This window comes from Phascolarctos cinereus, unplaced genomic scaffold (assembly GCF_003287225.1).
Source record: "Phascolarctos cinereus isolate Bilbo 61053 unplaced genomic scaffold, phaCin_HiC Scaffold_2;HRSCAF=192, whole genome shotgun sequence".
Classification (NCBI taxonomy): Eukaryota; Metazoa; Chordata; class Mammalia; order Diprotodontia; family Phascolarctidae; genus Phascolarctos; species Phascolarctos cinereus.
In genome coordinates this window covers 261,804,634-261,831,070 of record NW_027555625.1, presented here as the reverse complement: position 1 = coordinate 261,831,070, position 26,437 = coordinate 261,804,634, and the positions used below count along the sequence as shown (strand labels likewise).

Below are 26,437 nucleotides of genomic sequence, written 5' to 3'. Positions count from 1 at the left end.
CTGACTCTAGGCCCAGTGCTCTATCCATTGCACAACCTGGCTGGACAATAATCTTGAGTATGGAGACAAAAATAGATACTTAGTTTGGTTTTCCAATATTGAGTTTATGTAGATGAAACATTCTTAGATAACGAGAAATGTCCATGGATGAATATTTATTTCATGATATCATAAGGCTGATATCACAACACTATGTGCAAACATATTAATATAGACCCATACAACCAAGCACCAACTCCTGGCTATGCCACTGAGACCATTAGCACCTTCCCACGTCATCACTTGTAATTAAGTCCTTAAAGTGGGCAGGACACCCATTGTGGGTTTAAGAAGCAGAGGAAAAGACAGGTTCAATCTCTCCCACCAGATAGCCTGTCAGATATCTGAAGAGAATGACTTTAGCCATCCCAATGTAGGTTGACCTCCCCCCACCAAAGTCAGGAGGAGGATGGTGCAGAGGAGAGTACACTGAACTTGGAGTGCCAGCTGGGAGATGACATATGGCATATAAAAAGGTTGATCTGGGAGGACCTTGGAGATCACCCAGTCATAGGATCCCAGATCTAAAATTGGCAGGAACTTCAGATATCATCTAATCTAAATCACTCATTTGAAAAGATAAGGAAACTGAGGTCTAGAGAGAAAGAAGGACCCCGTCCAAAGTCACATAGGTAATAAGTAGCAGACCTAAGATTTGAACCCAGGTTCTTTGACTACAAGGCCAAGTCTTTTCATTATCTCACAGTGACAAAAAGGAGCGATCCTGGGCAGTATGTACTGAGGGAGGCAAAACAATGAGTCAAAATGCACCCCCCATGGCAGTTTAAAGGAAGAAGAGATCATCATGGACTGGAGGAAAGAAGAAAGATGCCATTGAAGAGGTGAAATTTTTAGCTGGTCCTTGAAGGATGGCTGGGATTTGGAGAGATAAAGAACCATGGGGAAGAACTAGAGGTGGGAGAAAATAGTACACAAACTGGATCTCTCTCTCAGTTCTAATTCAGAAAACAGAAGCCTAAAAAAAGCATAAGAATGAAGAAGCTGGGTGGGGAAGAGACAGACAGGATCAACCTCAGTGGACAGTATCTCCTTAGTGTTTCACTGTTGGCTGACACTAGAATTCAAGTTCTTGATTAATTTAGGGAGACTGATGTGCCAAGCTGTATCCAGGTTTCAGTGTGACAGAGGCCTGAGAAAGCATTACCATTATGCAAAGGGCAAGCTGTTAAGTCTAGATTTGTCTTGGTTAGAAAGAGTTGATTTTTAAAAGTCGGTTAGCTAGCCTTGCCCTGGCCCCCATCCCCACTCCATCCCTCAGCAGCCCTATCAGTGACCAGGAACTCAGGCCCCACCACCAGGGAAGGGGCCAATGGGACAAAGTTCCTCTACTCTCCCAAGGTCACAAGATCCATCCCTTCTTGGCTCCAAGAAAAGCCAGACAGTTCTGTCAGGAAGTAGCCAGTGCCCCAGTTACAGAGAGGGAGGGTTCCCTTGAGGGAGGTATCCTTACAAAGAACATTCCAAGAAAAGCCTATGTTTTAAAAAGGTCAGCTGAGTAAGACATAACAGTGAATGTTCTCCTCGATGTGGCTTAAACAGCTGGATGGACCCCAAGTCTGTCAGGCAATTTCTTCATGCCTTGACCAAAGCCAGGTTCCCACATCAGGTTCAGCATCTAGGGCAGGTTCCAGGATGGCTTAGCAGCCTCTAGACTAATGATCTCTTCAAAACAACTGCTGTTGGTAATGTGAGTTCCAGGTGTGGGCTGATAGACCACCTCCCCACTTTAGAAAAATTAATTGGAACTATAAATTGCCCCATGAAAATATGTTCCAAATCACTAAGAGTAAGAAATGTGAATTAAAACAATGGTGAGGCTTTCACCTTACTCTGTGCAAAATAACAAAGAAGAGAAAAGATGAGAACACTCCATTTTGGAAAAGTCCATGGGAAGACAGACACACTGATTCACTGTGGATGGAACTACAAAATGGTCCACTACATCAGTGGTCCCAGGGTTCTGATTTTAATTTGGAACTTTGCAAGAAAAATTACTAACTCTCTTTATGCTTTGATACAAAAATCTCATAGTTGGAATACACTCCCAAGGAAGTTAAAGAGAAGTGAAAAGGTCTAACAGACACCTACCCCCTAAAAAATAAAGTGCAGTAGCACTCTTATATGGAAGTGGGGAACAAAGATGGTGCCCATCGATTGGGAATAAGACTGAAAAATTAAGGTATATGAATTTAATGCATCCCTGCCCCTAGCCTTTTAACCCTTTGGCACAAAAACTGCCAAAGTGATTTCCCTAATGTCTAGGTCTGACCAGGTCCTTACTCTCACTCAATAAGCTCCAGTGGCCCTCTATTAGCCTCTAGAATTAAATGTAAAACTTTACCTCATACTGCACAGAAGAAAAATGAGGCCACTTACCTGGAGCTCTCTCTTTTCCCTTTCTCCTTCATATCTCTCTGAGATCATCCATCACTATTTCTTCTAGTCTCTAAAGAAGTGGCCCCTATCTTTCCCAAGGCCAACCCTTATATATTCACCCTTGCTCCCTTCTCTTTCCATCTTCTCCCTAAGACTGACCCCATGATCATCTCCACTGTTTCTCTATCTTCAACCTCTTCTTACTTAGTAGTTCCTTCCCTGTTGCCTACAAAGATGCCCACGTCTCCCTCATCATTTAAAAAACACTCGAAAGATTCTCCGTTTCTGTTAGCTATCATTCTATATTTCTCCTCTCCTTCTTGGCTAAACACCTCGCAAAAGCCAGCAGGACGTCCTCTCCTTTCCTGATCTTTTAAACCTTCTGCAACCTGGCTCCCAAATGGAACTGCCCTCTCTAAAGTTACTGAGATTTCTTAACTGTTCAATCTAATCTCTTTTTCTCAATCAGCCTTCTTGATGTCTCTGCAGCATCTGTCACTGCTGATTACTTTCCCTTCTTAGATACTCACTCCTTCCTGGGTTGAGAAGACACTGGTCTTTCTGGGTTCTCCTGTCTTTCTGACTACTGCTTCTTAGACTCATTTGCTTGATTTTTATGCATATGATGGTAATTGTGGTTGACCCACTGTTCCTGTCTCAGGCCTGCTTTTCTTTTCTCTCTATAGGTGACCTCATTAACTCCCATAGGTTCAATTATCATCTCTTTTTCTTTTTTGAAAATAATCTAATATTTTATTTTTCCCCAATTACATGTAAAAACAATTTTAACATTCTTTTTTCTCAAAATTTGAGTTCCAAATTCTCTCCCTTCTTTCCCCCTATCGAGAAGGCAAACAATTTGACATGGGTTATACACATGTGCTCATTTAAAACACATTTCCATATCATCTCTATGTTGGTGACTCCCAGATCTATATATCTAGCCTAAGCATTTCCCTGAGCTCTAATCCTATATTACTGATTATCTCCTGGACATTTTGAACTGAATGTCCCATAGACCTCATATTAATAGAAGACAATATGCAAAAGAAAATGCATTATCTTCACCCGTACCCCACCCCAAACCCTCTCCTATTATGAACTTTCCTGTTAGTGTCAAGGGTAACTGCCATCTTCCCAGGCAATCTTGATTTGCAACCTTGATATGTCATCCTTTACTTTTCTACTCTCTCTTTCTCATACTATATATCCAATCAATTGTCAAATCTTGTCATTTCTACCTTCACAACAATTCTTGCATATAAAATATACAAGAACATCCTCTTCCTGCTCAAATAACCACCTCCCTAATTTAGGCCCTCAACACCTCTCCGCTGTAAGATTGCAACAAACTTCAAATTGGTCTCCATGCCTTAAGTCTTTCCCCAATCCAATCCATTTTCCACAAAACTGCCAAAGTGATTTTCCTAAAGTACAGGACTGATCAAACTACCTCAACCTGACTCTATAAGCTCCAGTGGCCTTCTGTTAGTCTCTAGGGTTAAGCAGAAATTCCTCTGTTTAGCATTTAAAGTTTTTTCCCACCTGGTCCCTTCCTACCTACCAGTCTTTCTATATACAACATTCCCCTTGAAGCATTCTGTTACATTTAGAGATGATTCTCTCACCTATCCACAATAAACTCTGACTTTGGGAAGATGGGGGATTTATGGGGACCATAAGAAGCCATTTTTCATATAAAGCTCATTCCACAGTATTGTCTGTGGTCACAATGACACTTACTAGCTTTGTGACCCTGGGCCATTCACTTAATTCTATTTGCCTCAGTTTCCTCATCTGTAAAATGAGTTGGAGAAGGAAATAGCAAACCACTCCAGTATCTTTGCCAAGAAAATCCCAAATGGGCTCACAAAGAACTGGACATAACTGAAAAATGACTGAATAACAATAAAGGTACAAAGCACTCAGGATACAAAGGCATTTGAAATTGACCCTTGCCCTCAGGGAGCTCACACTCTACTGGGAGGAGATTATATATATTCTCTCTCTCTCTTCTCTCTCTCTCTCTCTCTCTCTCACACACACACACACACACACACACATCTAGATGTGTGTGTATATGTGTGTGCATATACATATATAAATATGTGCATATATTTACATATATTTATATTTCCAGTCTCTTAAGATTTATTACAAACCATGTCAGCTCCTGGGGTATCTTTAGTCAAAGCCCAGATAAGCCCAAGATACCTCTCTGAGTCACTATAACAGATGCATATACTTTAGATGCATGGATTGTTTAATTAAAGATATAGTGTAAGAGTTAATGCTGAGCCTTTCCTGCTTCCCCTTCTTCCCTTTCAAGTCATGACTAACAATCAATCAAAATCAATCAATCAAGTCCTCCCGTCTCCCTCTCTCAGGATGTTTGCTCTTCTTACAAGTAGAGAATTCTTTAAAGAATCCTAGGGTGTGTACATGTGTGGAGGGGTGGTGTTGGAAGGACAGAGGTAATCTGTTACCTTCTGTCCTTAGGAAGGAAATAACTTGATTGAAATGAACCCCTTCAAGACAACTTTCTTGATTCTCCACTTGTTAATGACACCCCCTACCCCAATTACTTTGTATTTCTCCCATATTTACTTCTCTGTGATATGTTTCCTTGCCCCACAGCAGCCTGATCACTGGGCCTAGCCACCTCCACAGGTGCCATGGTAGGGAGTCTGGATCTCCCCCTCCCTTTCCCCAAACTGCCAGTGGGAGGCAGGAAGATATATCAGCAACACCCACTGAGGGGGTGCTACAGACTGATCTCTTACCCAACCAACCCCGGATGCCCTTTACCTAGTTCCTATAGGTGCAGGATATCCACCATCTGTTGGATCCTGACCCTTAAATCTTGCCCCTGCTAGAGATATCACAGAGCTCCCTTTCATTCTAACCCTTGAACTCACTATCCCCTTGGTAGGGGGCCATCTGCCCTGACATTACTCCACAAAATCCTCTGGGCCTTGCTACCTATATTGCTCTTTTCCCTGGCTGGCCTTTCTATCTGCTATGAACCAAACATGAACATGAACTCTTCTTTATGTGTTGTATCCTTTAATTATAAATTCAAACTCTTCAAGGGCAGAAAATTTCTTCATTTTCTCTTTGTAGCCCTATAACTTAACACAGTGCTTGGCACATCTTAATGTGCTTTTCTATGCCATTCTGTGATATCACCCTTCAGCAGGAGTTCATCACCTGGGGTCCGTGAACTTGTTTAAATATTTTGATAATCATACTTCAATATAGTTGGCTTCCTTTGCAATCTTATGCACTTTATTTTCTGCATTTAAAAGCATTATTCTGAGAAGGAGTCCATAGGCATCACCAGACTGCCAAAGGAGTCCAGGACACAAAAAGGCTAAGAATTTATGCCCTTGAAGGAGGTAAGCTCCTTGAGGACAAGGACTGTCCCAATTTAAAGACAAATTGCCCCCATCACAATGCTTGCCATATAGCAGACATTTTAATAAATTCTTGTTGACCCAATGAATGCAATCCAACAAACATTTAAGTGCTTTACGCCAATAGGTTAGGCCATACTGTTGTTATTGGATGAATCACAGTCACTTGACCCTTTTGGGCCTCAGCTTCCTAAACTGTAAAATGTTGGGGCTGACACACTCTACATAAAATCAGATTTCCTTGATGTGTTGTTTGCTTTTGTTGAACTGCTTGCCCCTGCCCCCTCCTCTTCATTTTTAACCTTCACTCTCTGGATGGAAGGGAGAGGGTTCACATTGGGAAACTAAGGTGATAAAAAACCAAAAGCTATTCACAAGGTGTTTGGTAGCTGACTTCTAAAATCCTCTCCTACTCTAAGAGTCTATGACTTCTAGCTCCCTTCTAGCTCTAAAGCTCTTTGAATGTTAAGATCTAGATCAGCCCTACAATTCCACGCTAAAAGGTTATGGACATACACTGGGTGGGTCATGAAATGAAAGAAAGTTAGAGATAAGCAATGGTTAGCCTGTGTGCTCCCCTGGAACCCTCGAGATAGAAGAAGAAAGGGAGCAATGCCCTCAGGCCACTGAGTTGATCCCCTGAATCAGACTTACTGGAGGACATAGATAGGATTCATAGGCGAACAAATCTGCCTTGTTGGAGGAATACCCCATGTTCATAGGTCCCAGATCAATTGGAGCACTTGAACATTAACTGTATAAGATGAGTAATAAAGGTGTGCTAAGCTGGGAAACACAACTCCAATGAATTTACATTTGGCCTTCTAGACAGGAGCTTTGCTGTGAAGTTGTCCCATAAAGTGCTGGGGAAGTCAAGAAAACCCAAGTTCAAATCTGACTAAGATACCTACCAGTTGTGTGATCCTGGGCAAGTTAACATCTGTCTGCCTCAGTTTCCTCAACTATAAATGGGAATGATAATAAAACCTACCTTCCCAGGGTTGTTATGATAATCTAACAAGATAATGTTTGTAAAGGATTTAGCTCAGTAGCCTGACACATTATAGTCACTTAACAAAGACTTGTATCTTTCTTTTCTTCCATAGGGTCCACCTGATGGTATCCCCTCATTCCAAATGCTACTCTGTAGCAAACAGCTTGAACTCTAGGATATGGACAAATCACTTTGCTAAGAAGGCACTTGCAAAACCCAGTTAATGCCTGTCCTGACTCTGCTAGATAGAAACCAGACACACAGCTTTGCAGGCAGAGTCTGGGATGTGACCTAACTGAGGGAATCCAGAATTTGGGGAGGAAGAGGGTGAGAGGTGAGCTCTAACTGAAGTATTTCTATTTGTTAAAGGCCATTCATCTAGAAGCTGCTGTTTGATGTTTCTGGCAGTATCACATGGGGAAAAAAAATCATCAAATTATGTTAGTCACTCAACTGCCCTCTGACTTCTCATCCTTAACATTCCTTGCACAGCGACAGCAGCTCCCAGAGTTTGCTTGCAAATGTGCTCTAAATGAGAGTTTGAAGAAATATCACTGCGGAGGATCTCAATAATTGTCACCGCCAAGGGAAGTCACTCACACAGGGTAATAAAAATGTCTTACCCCGGTGGAATGGAAAACTCCAAAGTGCTGTAGACTGTGGGGAGGTAATTTTAGACTGCATTCAAGCTTCACAGCACAGTGAAAGTCTAACTCAACTCCCATTGGTCCCCTTTGCTTGGAATCCTGAGAGCCTGTGGTAAATGGAGTGGGGACCCTGGGACAAGACTGGTGTCTGGGGATGGAGCCAGCCCACTTTACTGACTAGTTATGAAGCTGCAGGCACTTTCAGGATAGGATTACTGGGAGCAATGTGACCTGACTCTTTGTGTATCTAATATTAACAAGCAGGATTAGTGGTGTTCTGATATAGACTGACTTCTCTCTTCACTTGGAAAACATCTCCAAACCTCTCACCATTTGGAAAGTGACAGCATAACCTGATCCTCCAACACGTATGTGTGTGCATACACACACAAAACATTTATAGGGGAAATCTAAGTTTTCCAAATCAGACTAAAAATGAGAGAAGAGATAGCCTGAACTAGAAAAAAAAGGGGGGGGGAGCAGGAGGGAGAAGACAGCAGAAAGAGTGTCAGATTTGGAGTCAAGAGGCCACGGGTTCAAATCTTGTTTTTCCTACTTACCGCCTGGGTAACCTTGGGCAAGTCCCCTCACCTCTTGGGGCCTCAGTTTCCCCCTCTGTAAAATGAGGAGGTTGGAAATAACATGGCACAGTGGAAAGGGCTCAGGTATTGGAGTCAGAGGATCTCTATTTGAATCCCAATTCTGCTTCTTCCTGGCTGTAGGTGGGGCCTTGGGCAAGTAGCTTCAAGATCACTGGGTCTACAAACTAGATGACTTGTAAAGTTCTGTCTCTCAATCCAAGATCCTCTAAGTCCAGGAAGGCAGATTCATAGAGTCCATTGAAAGAAAGATTTTGACCAGAGGAGTGATAAGATTAGAGTTGTGTTCTGAGATTACCATGGCAGGGGTTTAGAAGGATGATTTAGAGGATGGGGCATATGAATGACTAGAGAACAGGGATAGGCGGGAAAAGCTGATGACTTTGGTTGAGTTTGAGGAGTGGGTGAGTCATCCAGGGGGCATGTTCAGTAGGCAGCTGACAAAACAGGACTGATCTTTGAAGAGCGGTTAGGACCAGAGACCAGTTAATCAATAAGCATTTATTGAATACCTACTGCATGCAGGCATTGTACTATAAAAATGTGAAAACAGTCTCTACTCTCAAGGAGCTCATATTCTAATAGGGGTGTACATAAAAAATTGTACATACAAGATATATATCGGATAAATGGAAAGTGACCTTAGAGGAATGGACAGCTAAGTGGTACAGTGGACAGTGCTGGTCTGGGTTCAAATCTGGCCTCAGACATACTAGATGTGTGACCCTGGGTTGGCCTCAGTTTCCCCATCTGTAAAATGAGCTAAAGAAGGAAATGGCAATTATTGCAGTATCATCCCCAAATGGGGTCATAGAGAGTCAGACACAACTGATTCAACAACAACAAAAATCTCAGAGTAAAGGTACTGGAAAGGTGGAAAAAGTTGGGGGGGGGCCAAGAAAGGTCTCTGCAGAAGGTACCTGAGCTCAGTCTTGAAGGAAGCCAGGGGGCAGAGGTGATGAAGGAGAGCATTCCAGACATGGCAAGGGTGGGTGGGTGGGTGGGGAAATAGTCAGTGAAAAGGTATGGAGTCAAGGGATGGAATGCCTTGCATGAAGAATTGCAAGAAAACCAGGATCACCAGATCATAGAGTATAAGGAGGGGAATAAAGTGTAAAGAAGACTGGAAGGGCAGGAACGGGTCAAATTATGAAGGTCTTACAAGCCAAACATAGATTTTATATTTGATCTTAGAGGTAATAGGGAGCCACTGGAGTTAACTGTGGGGCAGTGGTCATGGTGGTGGTGACATAGATCTATATGCTAGGAAAATCACTTTGGTAGCTGAGTGAAGGATGCATTGGAGCAAAGAGAGACTTGAGAATCACTGATATCAAATAAGGCTAAAGCAATTGTCCTGACATGAGATGATGAGGGCTTGTCCCAGGGTGGCAGCTGGGTGAGTGGAGATGAGACATATAAGAGAGATGTTATGAAGGTAGAAACAAGACTTGGCAGGAATAGATTAGGGAATGATCTACAGAGAGACAGACATAATATGATGGAAAGAGCACTGCATTCCAAGTTAGAGAACCTGGGTTCTTGTCCTGGTTCTTGTACTTAACACCTGTGTAACCTTAGGCAAAGTACCTAATCTCTCAGTGCCTAAGGGTCTTAATCTGTAAAATTTGGCGTTTGCATTCATTCATAAAATCATAGCCTTAGAACTCTTAAGAGGCCTCAGAGGCCACTGAGTCCAACCCACTTCATGTACAGATGAGGAAACTGAAGTATAGAATGGATAAATGACTTGTCCAGGGTCACACAGGCAGCATCTGAAATAGGATTTGAACTCGGGTCCTCCTCACTCCAACACCAGTGCCCTATCCATTACAACATGAGTCCTGTCTTCAATATTTTCTAAAGTCTCCTTCTAGTTTTAAATCCTAAGAACTAGCTAAGAGTATAAAAGGAAGACAGAAGTGAGGAGGCCCTTAAACACTATTAGTTGTCTTTATCTTTTGTTCCTGGAATAAAATTTGTCAGGCTAGTCTACGGATGCTCTATTTTCCAAAGATATCTACACAAGTTTTTAACTCCCGCCTGCTCAGTGTAAAGACGGCAGGGGGCCCAGAGCCCAGTTGGAGCTACCCTCCCAAAGAAAGCGCTCTGGGGCCATCTATTAGTAGTGGTATCTAAACCCTACCCTCAGGCATATCAAGCTGGAATTCAAACTTGTCCTCCGATCTTTACTAAAATGAGAATGGAGGGAGACCAGGTCTCCTTTCTGGATTACGTCCCCAAACAGGACCACAACACAGTGCTTTAAAGATAAAAGCTACTTCTTCAAGCCTCAGCCCCACCACCACAGTCTGCAAATCAATGTTAATCACCTCCTAATTACCTCTTATCGTCTAGTTTCAAATTCCAAAATGCGAAGTCACTATTCACCTGTCTCAGAATCCTTATCTCTGAAAACTCATGAAAGCCACAGATGGTAAAAATGTCCTTTTAATATTACTCTGACAGGCTTTAAGCATGAAAGCCCTCTGCAAATCTTCACTTAAATAATGTGCAAAGGGTTCAACTTACTTCTCTCCTCATAGAGCAGCTAAAAATTCTGCAGGTAATTATGGGAAACTGGGTTCCTTTGTACTCCCTTTGTTTTAGAAGAAGACAAGAAAAAAAAGCCACCTCCTGGCCCTCTCACATTCTTCTTTCAAAATTTAGTGAGCCAAGAGCTCCCATACGCCAAGTGAATGAAGTGAATGAGCCTAGTGGTGTTAACAACAACAATAATAACAGCTAATATTTCTATATCACTTTATAGTTTGCAAAATTCTTCACAGATATTACCTCACTCAGACCTCACAACAACCCAGTGAGACAGGTGCTAATATTACCCTCATTCAATGCCTAAGGAAACCAAGGGGTTAATGAATTTCACTCTTTTCAAATGTTTCTATGAGGCTTTGTCTAGCTGCTTTCTAGCAGAACATAAGCTCTTTGAGGTCAGGAGGATTGTGATTTCTCATTTTTATATTTCTGTCACCTAACACATAGGCTTGCATGTAATAGGCACTCAATGTGTGTTGAAGTGAAAAAAAAATTCTGATTTGTACAGTTAGCATTAAAATTGCAAACCAAGGGGCTGCTAGGTGGAGCATGGGATAGAGCACTAGCCCTGGAGTCAGGAGGGCCTGAATGCAAATCTGACCTCAGACACTAGCTGTGTTGACACTGGGCAAAAAAATGCAAACCAAGCCCAGGCCATACCTGTGCACTGTCAATATTAGGCCAGAACAGAATTATGGTCTAGGGAGACCAAAAGAGTTAAATGGACATCAGGTCATAGGTCTGGTCTCCTCATCCTCATTCCTCACTCTCTCCCTAAAATTTTTGCTTGTTAATCATTCGTGGTATACCCAGAGTAGGTCACCTGAGCTCTCTAAAGTCTCTTACAGCTCTAAGCCTTTGATTCTATAACTGTTTAATTTGCTTAAGGAATTATGGGAAAAGGAAAGGAAAAAGGTTGAGAAATTACAGGTCCTTGTCTTAGAAAGTTAGCTATTTGGGAAAGTACCCCTGTTAAACCACCAGAACTAGAGGGGTCTGAATGGGAAGAAGATAAGGAGGAGGATACCAGACAAATAGGAGTGGGGAGTCAAGCCAGCTTTGGACCAGTGTTATTTAGAAGAAAGAATGTTAAGCTGGGAGCTACGTAGCCTATGCTTATAAATCCTAGTTAGTAATGGATTCACTGAGCACAGTCCATTGCTGGAACTAGGACAAAAAATAATTGTTCACACAGTTGTTTCTCAGTATAAAATTTCTTTGAATCTCCATACATTCCAGGGTAGAACGTCTAGGATTTCAGAGTTCACCAGGTTGTCTCAGCACAAATGGACCAAAGGCTAAGTCATTGAGGATGAAGTATGACAGCCTCTCAGAGCCAGTGAGTACCTGGGGAATCTTGTCCAACCCTCTACCCAATTCAAGACTCTGTAGATGGAACCCCTGGCAAATTATCACTTAATTTCTGGTTGAACACTTCCAAACCTGGCATCTGTTGTGGTATCAGTGGAATCTGAATTTCTAAACGCTAACATCACTGGCTATGTGAGCTTAAGGGAGTCATTTTCCATTCTTGTTCTTTAGGTTCCTCATCTACTAAATAGGGCTGATCATTCTTGCACTAAGAGCCACTGAGGTATAGAGGTTTAGCCTCAGAGTCTAGCTGTATAGTACAGAGGTATCAAACATGGTCTATTGGCCACAAGTGCTGCCCAAACCAGATTAAGATGTAATTGGGAAACATTCAACAAAGTAAATAAAAATACAATAAAACATAAACATTACATTTTAAAACTAAGTCAATATGTGAACTGCAGGGATTTTTATGTACAGATTAGTGGCCCCTATTTCTTTTTGAGTTTTACACCACTGGTAGAGTGCTGGGCACGGAGGCAGGAAGACCTGAGTTCAAATCCTGCCTCTGACATTTACTAACTGTGTAACCCTGGGCAAATTACTTAACCTCTCTGTGCCTCAGCTTCCTTATTTATAAAATAAGGGAGTTAGATTTGATGATCTCTAAGGTCCCTTAGAGCTCTGAATCTATGACATAATGATTCTAACTCATGCCTCTGACTGGGTGAATCACTCAAATACTCAGCATCCTTGATAACCCATTAAGACTAAGTTCCCAAAAGAATTGGAAATTGATGGGATACCCATCAGTTGAGGAATGGCTATCCACATCCAGAGAAAGAACTATGAAGCCTGAATGCAGATCACAGCATATTATTTGCTCTCTCCCATTGGTTCTAATTCTTCTTTGCAACATGACTAATGTGAAAATAGTTTTATTATGAATGTATATGTTGAGGCTATTCAATTTATATGCCATTTTGGGGGAGGGGGAGGGGAGAAATGGGGAGAAAATTTGGAACTCAAAGTCTTCTGGAAGTGAATGTTGAAAACTAAAAATAAATAAATAAATACATTTATTTTTAAAAAAAAGACTATGTTGCCAAGCAGCTACAGATCTGAACTGGTAGACTGAGCTCATTACGTGAATAAAACCACAGGTCTGGACAAAAATGACAACAGTCTTGCATTACCCCCTTCACTGGGTCCCTTACATTCATCTTACATTACCCCCCCCACACACACACACACTCCTACCCCTAGCACTAGATGTAGGACAACCAGTGACGCCAAATACTGAGCCTTACATCAAGGGATCAAAACCCACTCTGGTACTGTCAGACCCAAAGGCTTCTCCAAAGTTTCCTGGAGAATACCTACCTGGTCCTCTTACAGAGAATATACTTTCAACCACCAACCCATTCTGTAGTCAGAAGTAAAAGGCAGCAGTGGACCCTATACCAGGGCTACCCTGAATCCCTCTACATTGCCCAATTCCTTTTGAGAAGTCAGAGAGTATTCCTGAGCATCAAAAGGCTGGCAACCAGGATGGCAAATGGCCTCCAGTTCATGTCCATATGAAGATCAGTTGAAGAAACTGAAGATTTTGTTCGGTAAGGAGAAAAGACTTGAGGAAGTTGGCGTACATGAAAACTGTCTTCAAGTATTAGAAAGGCTTCCCCATAGAAGGATTAGACTTCTTCTGCTTGGCCCCAAAGGGCAGAGCTAGAAGAAATGGGCCAACTGGTTCAATGTGAGGAAAAGAATCCTCATTAGAATCTCTCTAAAGTCAGATGGGCTCCTCCCAGAGGCAGCAGGCTTCCGTTTCCTGGAGGCTTTTAATCAAATACTGGATGACCACATATCAGGGATGCTATAGAAAGAAGTCCTGATGAGGTATTTGTTGGACTAGGTGACCAGTGACATCCCTTTAAAGTCTGGAGTTCTGGGATTGTGTGAACAATTCAACCGAACAAATGTGTGTTGAGTACTAACTCTGTGGGATGTGGTGCTAACACCAAGGATATAAACACAAAAAGGAAAGAGCCCCCAACTGGGAATCCAGAGACTTTGTGTCCTCATCTTGACTTAGATAGTAATTCACTGCTTAACGTCTGAACCTTCTTCACCTATGAAATGGGGTTAATAGCTACATACTTGGGATGTTGGGAAAGTCAGATAATAACAACTCAAATTTATATATCAATTCAATTTAAGAAGCTTTTATCAACGACCCACCATGTGTAAGGCACGGAGCTGGGTGCTGGGGAGACAAGGAAGGAAAGCAATTCCTGCCTTAAGGAGATTACATTTCATGGAAAGGATAGAATGTGTACAAAGATAAGTAAAAATAAGATAATTTGAAGAGGGAAACTAAGAGGGGAGATGGCAATGAGGGAATCAGGAAAGCTTTTGCATTGAAGGTAACACCTGACCTGAGACTTTGAAAGCAGCCAGATGTTGCAGTGGGTAAAGGCATTGGGCCTGGAGTCAGGAAGATCTGAGCTTACATCTAGTCCAGATGTTTACCACCTGTGTGACCTTGAGCAAGTCACTTAACATTGATCTGCCTCACTTTCCTCAACTATAAAATGGGGATAACAATAGCTTAATAATAGCTAATTGTGAGGATAAAATGAGATGATATTTGTAAAGCACTTAGCAAAGTAGCTGGCACGTGGTAGGCAATTAATACATATTTATTCTCTTTTTTTTCCTTGAAGGAATGTAGACTCAAGGTTAAGAGGAAGACAGATTTTCTAGGGGGAGGGGGGGAGCTCCAAGTGCTAGGCTAAGGAGTTTTCATTTTATCCCAAAGAAAATAGGAAGCCACTGCATATTTCCACAAAGCCCCCCAAACAAACTTTTACAAATCTCAGTAAGGCAGGTCCCCAGTCAGTCAAAGCAGAAGGCCCTCTTTTTTTCCTCCCACATCTGTCCATCAGGCCAGTGATAAGCAGTGTCAGGCAGCCAAAACAAAGAGAGTCTGATAAACCAGACAGCAGGTTAAGTGGGGCTGAGATCTCTGTGCACTGGGAAATTAGAGGCTCACTCACAAAGGTCATCAGTTAGCAGAGGCATGGAGCTAGACCTGTTACACTGCAGCCATCATAATGAAATGCAGGAAGAATCATGGTCCCCAGCACTTCCACCCATCACCAACCCTCCCCACACTCTCCCAGCTTTGTGGAGCAGAATCGCACAGCCAGGCTAATGAAGGCTCCAAGAAATGTCTCCCTATCCTGAGAGTGGGGTCTCTGTCACCTGGGTGAGGATTTGTAGCTGTCAATCAGGCATGTCTATGGCACAGCTGCAGAGCTGATTAATTCAGCTGTGAATCTGGATGGTTTCTAGGCAAGTAGGAGAACTTATCTGTGGATTTGGTATGAAAAGTGGGTCAGAAGACTGACCTAAAATTGACTCCCCCCATGCTCCACATGCCAGGCCTGCTAGCCCAGCTCCATGTCCCACAAACCAGCATAAGTAATACTTGGGGATGGCTGCCTAAGGGTATGGGGGGAGGGACAAAGGAGGCCCCAGGGCAGGGCAACAAGATGCACAAATGACTTATTCCTTACAAGAAAGGAATCTGGGAGAACAGGCTGAGCTGCTTGACCCTCAAATCCCACCCTCCCTCCCCTCAAAGAGCCACTAACTTTTTTTCCTTTCACAAAAAAAAAAAACCCGACAAAGCCTATAGCTTCTACTTTAGCACAGTGGAGTGCAAAGTGGACAGTGAAAGAGGGGGAGAGGATGTAGAGAATTCCTCATGAGGTTGAAAAATCACTCCTCAGAAGCATAGAGTATGTGTCTGTGCACGTATTAGAGGGGAAAGGAGGGGAGGGGAGGGAAGGTGCAGTTTGTCCCAGCCATCCAAAAATGAGGTGTTTGCCTTTCAAGACAGTTCCAGAAATGGTCCCAGAGGCACATAACACGGACAGAGGACAAAAGGGGTTAAGCTAGATGGTTCCAGGGACTCCCCACCCACCCACTTCCATCACCTCCATCTGCCTTAACTGATCTATCAAGAGGAACACTTAGAAAAACATTCTCTGCAGGAACACTAAAACTCCCGAAGTCAAACCACAGTGACTACTTTGTAATGATCTTTCACGACCCAGATCACATCCCACCTCATCCTTGAAATCTTCACGAGTATTCAGTGACAGCATGTAAGAGGCAGCATGATATGGTAGAAAGAGTAGGGTCTGGGGAGAAAGAATGAGCACAGGCTTTGGGCTTAAGAGGACCTGAGTTCAAATTCTGCCTTTGATATTTGCTTCCTGTGTGACCCTAGAGAGACATCAGACAATAATGGCTATTGGAGTCAGAAGGACCTGGATTCAGATTCTGCCACAGACACTACTAGTCATGTGACCCTGGGCAAGTCACTTAACCTCCTATGACTCAATCTTCTCATCTGCAAAATGGGGGGCAAGGAGGGGGATGAGAAGTTGAATTCACTGGCCTCTTAGGACCTTTCCAACTCTGAATCCAGGATCATTTAACCTTGTGCAAGTTAATTAACCTCCTTGGGTCTCAATGTCTTCATTCGTAAAATGAGGGGGTTGGGCTAAATGAACCCTGAGGTCCTTTCCATCTCTAGTTCTAAACCTATATAGAAGTGCTTTAAAAATTGTAAAGTACCCCCTGATTTCTGCTTGTCCTGGCTGCTGAGACCTGTTGACTGTGACTTGCCTCTTTCGAAAGGCTTTTGATTTTTCCTAACTACTGAAAGCTATACAGCCTCCCTGCCCTCTATCCTGACTGACAGCATGGATTCTAGACCCCAGGAATCGCCCTTACCATAGCATCCTCAACCCATTGCTTATTGACCAAGCACAATAATGGGGGAAAGGCAGAGGATTTGGTTTCCACAACTACCATAATATGGAGTTATTTATTAAGAAGGGAGGAGCATAAGAAAGGGGGAGAAATAAGTAAATGAGTGTCCCATAAAAGAGACCAACCTGTCTTCTGCATTTTTTCATAAATTAGTTTTGCTATCTTCTCATCATAAATATTTACTTTCTAAAAGGAGCATCATGCATAATGGAATCTCTAACCTAATGGTCGGTTATTAATGCAGATGATATTTCTGGAGTTATTGACTGCTGGATGATACTTCTATGTCTAGACACCAGTTTAATTCCCCCTGGCATCATTCCACAGCTGAAGCCTAGCCTCTGATTGGATTAGGAATATTAAAGGATTTTTATTCATCATATCTAACCATTTCAACTTTTCTCAGGCTTCCTGGGTATTCATACTGGGTGGCTGAACAGAGGAAAAGGGGAAGATTGGGAGCTCTTGAGTGCTTGGCCAGGAAGCTACATAACGTAGCAGGAAACAAACAAGGCTGAGAAGCAAGTTATTGGTATTCAAGTACTGACTTTCCACTATAGCTAGCTGTGTGACTTTGGTCAGTCACTTCCCCAAAATCTGTAAAATGAGGGGATTGGATGAGAGGGTCTCTAAGCTCCCTTCTTGCTCTAAGATTCTGAGCTCATGGAAATCCTTTTTCTCCTGGTCACTCACTGTACAGTTCAGACATAGCCCATAACATAACTCTTTTATGGGAGGAAGTGAAGGTAATAAGCATTTATTTAGCACCTGCTATGTGCTGGACAATGGGCTAAGTGCCTTACAAATATTATCTCGTTTGATGAACACAATCTGATTTTCCAGAAAACTCGATCAGGAGATGACTAAACAGTCTATAAGTAACTGAGCTGTTTCTCAGGCACCAGTTTATCCACTAGGAATTTCCACATGGAATGAAATTTATTCAATGTTACCAGTGCCCCTTATCTTGAGAAAGGAAAGAAGCCAGAAATGAATATCTTAATAATAATCAAGTGTATCCATCTATCACTTTGTAATTTTCAAAAAGCTTTCATATACATGATCTCATTTGATACAATAATAAGGAAGAAAAAATTATTCCCATTTAATTGATGAGAAAACTGAGGCCCAGTGAGTTGGAGGTAGAATCAAGGTCTCCTGACAAGCTTTTCATCAAACTATATTTGCTAACAACTTGCCATTTTCTTATGACATAAGACTGATGAGAGCAAATAATAACTTTCAATGTTTCCAAAGGGTGAAGATACTATAGAGACAGAAAAGTCCCAAAGCAACTCACCTTTCTTTGAATTCTAGAAAGACTTTGGCCAGGCTGCTCCCACCAGCCATCATTGATACATCAATGGCCCTTAGGAAGCTGTTGTGCACTTTAATTAAGTCCTGCAATGAAGGAACAGGCAGCATGTTATCATCCAGACAACATTCAGGAAGGCTTCACAATTCCTGTAAACAATCTTCTGGTCCCTTTGTGTTCCCATTAAATGTTGTAATGTAAGAGACTCTAGTGAAATGTATTCCTGAATCACCACAAATACTAGTGTGTAATTAAGTTAGAAGGTTATACAATGATAAATGTACATAGGAGTTTTGAGCATATTAAAGTCCCTTTACTAAACCTAATGGGAGCCATCCAGCAGCATACATTAGCCGGTCATAATACACAGTAGTGAGCCCTGAGCAGCCCTGGGCACTGAAAATGAACAAGGATGGAATATCACAAAGTGTTGCTGGCTAGTCTCTTGGGCCACTTCTTTCCTAAGCCATCATTGAAAGAAAGGAAAACTCAAACAGCCAGTTCAGCTCCTATTCCCCACTAGGAATTCTTTTAACTCCATCATGGGGGAGGTGGTATTGGGTAGAGGTGGAAGATCAGGAGAGATTTGCTTTAGAAATATTATCTGACTTTACAAAATGGATGTATTACTCAACTTGGTTGTCAAGTTGAGTTTGGTATCTTGTCTCTGAGCTTGACATCCATCTATCCTTGACAAATTTCCTGCATGAAACCTGAAGCCTTCCCACACATCCCTTGTAAACCTGCCCACATTGAAAAGTTCAATTCAATCGAACAAGCACTTATTAAATGCCTACTGTGTGCGGTGCACTAGGTTGGGCACTGGGATACAAAGACACAAGGCCTCAAGGTGATCTTGCCCTCCATCAAGTTCCTCATAGTACTCTGTTGGGATTTTTCTTTTGTATTCATCTTACTCTCCTTGTATCACAGTTATTTATTATTATATTATTTATATATAATTTTTATATTTCACTATATTATACATGTGATTATCATGTATTATATATTAATTATTATGCATAATAACATGTAGTTTTATATTATAATTATATTATACTCCACCACCACTTACAAAGCAAACTCTTTGAGAGTAGGACCTGAGTCTAATTTACCTTTATATCCTCCAACATTTAACATTGTACCTTACCCATGGGATAGGGATTGGGGACTAGACCTGTGATATCATTGATACCAGGAGTTTCTACCAATGCAGGTTGGCACCTCCTCTGCAATTTATAATATCAGAGAATTGCCTAAAGTTACCCAAGGCACTGTGAGGTTAAACAACTTGTCCAGGGTCATGAAGTCATTGTGTCGGAGGAGAGACTTGAACCCAGGTCTTCCTGACTCCTAGGCTAGCTCTCTATCAGGTATGCTCTGCTGTCAGTCAGTTAACTAGCATTTATTAAGCACCCACTCTGCTAAGTGCTGGGGATACAAGAAAAAAAAAGGCAAAAGATAATTCCTTGGGCAGGTAGGTGGCACAGTGGATAGAGCACCAGCCTGCGGTCAGGAGGACCTGAGTTCAAACCTGTCTCAGACACTTACTAGCTGTGTGACCCTGGGCAAGTCACTTAACCCCAATTGCCTTTTAAAAAAATAGCTCCTGCCCTCTAAGAGCTCACAGTCTAATGGGGAGACAACATGCAAATAATTACATACAAACAAAATACAGACAGGATAAATTGGAGATAAATAATCAACAGGGGGATTGGGATTGGGAAAGGCTTCTTTCAGAAGGTAGGACGTTAGCTGAGACTTAAAGGAAGCCAGGAGGTAGAAACAAAGAAAGAGTGTTTCAGGCATGGAAAACAGCCAGTGAAAATGTTTGGAGTTAGACCTAACTTTGCTCTCTATCTCTTGTTTATTCACAAAGTGTTCACCTATCCATAAATCTAACGGAGTTAGGAGATGGAGTGTCATGTTTGAAGAACAACAGAAGGGCCAGTGTCACTGGACTCAAGGGTACGTGTGGTGCAGGGGACACCAGACTGGAAACATTTCTTACTATGTTTATATTGTCACTCCTTCCAACCCCAATCTCAGTGCAGACCAGAGCAGTAGAGTGACGCAAGGCAAGTATAAGCTGGACGGCTGGACAGCTGGTTGTAGAGTCCGTGCCAGTTTCTTATAAGACTCCCATTATGTGTTTTGGTCATGTGCTCCCTGGCAGAACTCAAGACAGGCACAATCTCCCACCACCCTGACCTCAGTGAGTATGCAGGTCCTGGTGACCATGCTCTCACTTGAGAGATAAAGCCCAGCCGTTCCTTGCCTCCTTGTGCCAGTGAGAACAAAGGAGGTCAGAGCAGGAGATGCCTGCAGTGTGTCAGCTGTTCACATCTCCTGGCTCCTGCAGCAAGTGTTGACTAGCTGGGCTACAAAGCTGGCATATGGTCTCTGAGAAACTCCACCAATGTGTGTATTCTGAAACATTGTGCCCTACAGTAATTATGTTCATGTGAAGTTCCATGTGTGCATACCTGCAAACAACTTCCTCCAAACGTGCAGGGAAATGTCTGTCTCCAGCTATTGAGAAAGCTCCTGTTGGTCATGGCAGGTCTTTATATTTCTTCATATTCTCACAGCTCCTCTCTTCCAAAGAACTCAAAGGACTTTCATGGTTTTTTCCCCCGTTCCAATACTATTTTTTTTTTGTGAGGCATTTGGGATTAAATGACTTGCCCAAAGTCACACAGCTAGTGAGTGTTATGTGTCTGAGGCTGGATTTGAACTCAAGTCCTCCTGACTCTAGGGCCAGTGGTCTATCCACTGTGCTACCTGGCTACCCCTCCAATACTACTTTTCCAAAAGCATAACCTATGATGTCTTCCAGTACTTCCAAAGTACGGCTAAGAAACATACTTTACCAATGTAGGTTGGCACCTTTGTTGCCTATACCAAAAAATTAAGTGACTTGCCAAGGGTCATAAAGTCAATGTCAGAGGTAAGATTTGAACTCAGATCTTCCTGACTAAGAGACTAACTTTCTATGCCTTAAAAGATGCTTTGTACATCCTCGTATAAGTCCTGGGTGATATAGGAAGGATTAGGTCTACTTGGCAGACATGGGTTGACTACATCCAACTGTCTTTCAGAAAAGTTGTTAGAGAGACAGAGCGATGAGTCTGTAGCAGCAAAATCCAGGGATCACTATGAAATCATCTTTGGGATTAGAATGCCAAGTTTCTGATGTAGGCATCAGTGTTCCAGGAGCACCGGATGCCAGTGACGTTCCAGGTCAGCTCCACCAGGTGAGAGCCAATGGGCCCATAAGGTCAAAGGGTTGGAAAGAGGAAGCACATCCCCTTTGAGGCTCTTACCTCCAGGTTAATAAAGATGGCGGTCATGTCCAGAGGGCTCAGCACCAGCTTCAGAGGATTCATGTAGTTCTGAAAGAGAGAGAAGAACACAGAACACGGAGAAGTGAATGCCATCTCAAAAGGAGAAAGAGGCGATTTCCTTTGCCTCTGCCTCTATGAAGAGGAAGAAAGATGAGGAGAATTGGAGCTCAAGGTCAATTTGCATGTGAGATTCAATTTAATTCAGAACATTTATTCAGTTCAAAGAACAGTGCTAAAGGCCCTCAGCCAGACCCCCACTGACAGTCAAATTCCTTGAAGGCAGGTATTATGTTTTTTGCAACACATGCCATCAATCTCTCAATAAACAAATATTATGAAGAGCCTACTATGTACCAGGCACTGTGGATCCAAGTACAAAGAATGGGGAAAAAATGCCCAAATAACTATACTCTACATGTAAGTATGGGAATGTAACAAAAGATACCAATACTTTTTAAAATTTAAAAATATACGTCATATATGTAATATCTTAGAAAAACATGGATAGACTTGCCTAAAATAATGAACAGTGAAATGAGCAGAACCAAGAGAATATGGTACACAGTAGCAGCAATATTGTTTTATAAACAACTTTGAGTGAATAAATCATTTTGGCTATTATAAATACCCCAAATTAACTACAAAGGACGCGTGAAGGAAGACACTCTCTGCGTCCAGAAAAAGAACTGATAAATAGAAGTATGTATAGAATGATTTTACATATACATACATACATAAACATACACACACACATACACACATATTTGTGTCTAATGTTAGCCATCTCTAGGGTGGGGAGAAGGGAGGGAAAAAAGGAAAAAAAATACATGATAACTATTATATGTTTAAAGGGAATAGCAATTTGTACATACAGGTTTGCAGTTTCATGTGCAATCATCTTTTGTTTTATTCCATAAATTAAAAATAAAATAAAAATAATCACACACTTATTTTAAAAAGATGTTTTACTTAATTTAAAAATAAATTAAGTAAAACATCTTTTTAAAATAAGTGTGTGATAGGAACAAAGTACAAGTCCAAAGTGCTCTTAAGACAATCTGGGAAGGGGAGAGCTGGTTTTTAGGATGCAGGAGAAGGTAACACTTAAACTGAAGCTCCACAAACATCTTTCAAAGGACCAAGATGAGAAAGCCGGATATTCCAGAAACAGAGACAGGTTTCGCTCCTCTGGCTTCCTGTGGCACTCTCTATCTGTTCCTTTTCGAGTATGAGATTTAAGGCTGGAAAGAACTTTAGAGATCATCTACTAAATCCTCTCTTCTGACTCCCAGTCTCACATTTCCAAGTGTCTCTAAAAACCTGAACTGGATGTCCCATAGAAATTTTAAACTCAACACTGAATGAACCCATTACTTCCCTTCCCATTCCCCCCCAAGCTCCTCCTCTCTTCACAATATCCCTGCTGCTGCTGAGGGTACTACCATCTTCCCAATCACCCAGGATCATAATCGATTAGAGGTATTGCCCTCCAACCCTCACTCCCTCCCAACCCCTACATGCAACTGATGACCAATTCCTGTTGATTCTATCTCTGTAACATCTCTCATACATGCTACCTCCTCCTCTCCTCTGACACTGTGACCACTTGATCACCCACCTGCTACAGGCACTTACCACCTCAGAAAGTTATCTATAAAGCAGAGGTCTGATCGTGTCTCCCACCTCCACAACTCCCGACTCAATCAACTTCAGTGACGCCCTGTTACTTCTAGGATTGAGTATAAAGTCCTCTGTTTGGCTCTTAAAGTCCTTCACAACCTGGCTCTTTCTTTCCTTTTCCAGTCTTATCATATGTTACTCTTCCCCATGTACTATGCAGTCCAGTGACACTGGCTTTCAATTCCTCACATAAGACACCCCTATCTCCTGAATCCAAGTATTTTCACTGAATGACTCCCATGCCTAGAATGCTCTGACTCCTCATCTCTGCCTCCTGGCTTCTTTCAAGCTCCAGCTAAAATTCCCCCTTCTGCAAGGAGCCCTTCTCAATACCTTTTAATGTTAGCATCTTCCCTCTGAGATTTTCTCACATTATACATCTTGTTTGTACAGTTTTTTGCATGTTGTATTCCCGCCACTCCCCCCCCCCATTAGATTATGAGCTCTCTGAGGCCAGGGACTGGTTGTTTGTGTGCGGGTTTTTTTTTTTAGCCTTTCTTGTATCTCTAGCACACAGTAGGTGTTTAATAAATGCTTGCTGAATTGACTGTCTTATTTGAACCTTCTAGCAGCTCTAAGACCTGTGGTGGGAGTAACGGCTGATATTTATAAACTATCTATCAGTTTACTAAGGGCTCTCTGGATATTATATCATATCACCCTCATAGTAAACCTGGGAGGTAGGCAGGCATAAGGAGAATGTATTGCCTGAATCTCTCTTTTTCCCTTATATTATATGTAATAAGAGGGAAGGTAGTATAGTGGATGGAGAACTGGTGTGGGATCCAGGAAGAACAGGCTTCGATTCTAGCCTCTAGCCTGTGACCCTAGGAAAGTAACTTAACCTCTCAGTATTGTAGGACTTTGTTATCAAACTCAATCAGAAACAGATGTCCAATGGCTTCATAATGATTTAGAAAACCATAAATTAATATCATGTATGTTCCATTGCATTTTTATTTTGTTAAATATTTCCCAATTACATTTTAATCTGATCCAGGCTCTAGTAAAGAGTTTTGTGGACTCTTCCCAGGCCCCCTAGCCAGGAGTTTGACCCTTCTTCTACAGGAAACTCTTTAAGACTAACAGTTGCAAAGAAGGTATTCATTTGCATTGATGAAAGGCACTTCCTCATCTAAGAGGAATTCCCTCCACCAATGAAATCACAGGTCCCTACCCCTATCTGAATAGTAATAATGATAACAACAACAATAACAACATTTGTATATCACATTTAGTTTTACAAATCACTTTACAAATATCTCATTTGATCTTCACCACAACCCAGTGAGAGGTAACTATCCCCATTTACAGATGAGGAAACTGAGGCAGGCAGCGGTTAAGTGACTTCTTCAGGTTCACAAAGCTATTAAGTGTCTGCAACTAGATTTGAAAACTCATTCTGGTCTTCCTGATTCCAATCTAGAGCTCTATCTACTGTAGTACCTAACTTTTGTACCCAGGCCCAACTGAAACATCAGTGCCTCAAAGTATGAGACTATGTGATTTTTCTTTGTATCTCCATCACTTAACTGTGTTTTGCACACAGTAGGAGCTTAATCAGCACCAAACTGAAGTATCATTGTTCCCATTTAACAAACAAGGAAACTGAGGCCCAGAGAGGGAAAGTAATGTGTTCAAGGTAAAGCCAAGACCAAATCCCAGGTCCCCTGACTCCAAATCTAGTCCTCTATCCCACGCTTTCTTGTTTCTCTTCTTTCCTAGCTCAAAAGGCTTCCCTGTCTCCATCTCTTATCTCTCCTGAGCTACCTTTTTCACAATTGTCAGAGTAAGCTTTGTAACACACAGTTCAGACCATGGCACTCCCCTGCTCTAAGAAAAAAAAAATCTCTGTCTCTGGATTCAGCATGACATTCAAAATCTGTAAACCAATGAAAGAGAGACTAGCAGTACTAGAAAGAGGAAGCATTGTCAGGGATCAGCTCATAGGCAGGACCATTCCAAGACTGCACCAGCGCAATGAAAACCCCTCATAATCTATCCTAAAGCAGTTGTTGTATTCCTGCTCTGATCTGAACCTCAGGCTATAATTGACTTCCAAAAATAAACACAGAGTAGGCAATGAAGCATCCTAAATCAAACAGACCCAGCATGCTTGTTTTCCTCCCCACCCCAGATGAGCAAGGTAAATGTTTGGAAAAGGAAGCATTGGATGACCAATCAATGGAGTCACTGTGGGGTTTAAATGCAGGGGCAGAGTTGCAGAAAGGCAAAGATGGGGAGGAAGGCAGGAAAATAGTGCCTGGATGACATCACTGGCTGCTGAAAGAAAGGCTTCCCTTCACAAGCCAGTACAATCAGCATTCATTGACCCCAATTTCCAAGCCAGGAATGCAGGCAGTGAAATACTACTTTAATCCAATTAGTTTCTATGACAAGCTTGCCTACTCTACCACACTAAAAAAAAAAAAATACACACAAAACCAAAAACTATCCAGTAACTAGAAGTTAGGTCTTGATACATGTGCAAGTAAGATAACCCCTGGTTTTCCGTTTCTTGGACACGTGGCTTGTTAGATGTAGCAAATCCACATGCCTCCTCTGAATAGTGAATGCTCTTTTATTCTGATAAGGCTGCACATGAATACTGCACTTCTTAGACTTCCAATACCTTCTCAGTTCAAGTCCTGTCTCCTCCAATATGCCTTCCCCTGCTCTGACCTCCTCTGGCACATGAAATCAGTCCAAACCATGTCATCTGGTACCCAACTACGCAGCATAGTATAGACTGCTGTTTGACGGATGTAAATCTTTCTCCCCCAACCAAGTTATAAGCTCCTTGGATCCAGAGTCCACATTTTGGGATGCCATTCCCAAGAATGGCACAGGGAGAGCCACTTCAGTCAATCACCCAACAAGCATTTATTAATGCCTACTATGTGCCAAGAATTGTGCTAAGTGACTGGGATAGAAAGACAAAAATGAAATAGTCCCTGCCCTCAAGGAGCTTACATTCTATCTGAGAAAAAAAAAACCACAGTACACAACTAAGTAGATACAAAGGACATATAAAGTAGGGTTGGGGGAGGGAGAAGCATGTAAGTTGATAACAAAGAATATACAAAGTAGGGTCTCAGGAGTAGATACAAAAGACATACAAAGTATTGTCTTAGTAAGCATTTGCTGATAAAACTTTTTCAAGATATTCTGGAAATACATCTTTTAACTAGAGGGACTGCTTAGGCCTTCGGGATAGCAGTCCAAGGTTTGTAAATCCAGGGATAGTGGGTGTTGGGGGACATAGGTTTAAATTCCAGCTGTGGGATT

At 42.0% G+C, this 26,437-nt stretch overlaps 1 protein-coding gene across 6 annotated transcripts in view; it reads right to left on the bottom strand.

The window, feature by feature from the left end:
• Positions 1-26,437, bottom strand: part of VAV2 (vav guanine nucleotide exchange factor 2) — a 456,873-nt gene that overhangs the window by 56,729 nt on the left and 373,707 nt on the right. For all 6 annotated transcript variants that reach the window (XM_078149967.1, XM_020981940.2, XM_078149968.1 and 3 more), the window contains exons 7-8: positions 21,449-21,517; positions 18,108-18,208 (exon numbers count right to left, since the gene is read on the bottom strand). In XM_078149967.1, the coding sequence (XP_078006093.1) occupies positions 18,108-18,208; positions 21,449-21,517 (170 nt within the window). The remainder of the gene's footprint in view (positions 1-18,107; positions 18,209-21,448; positions 21,518-26,437) is intronic.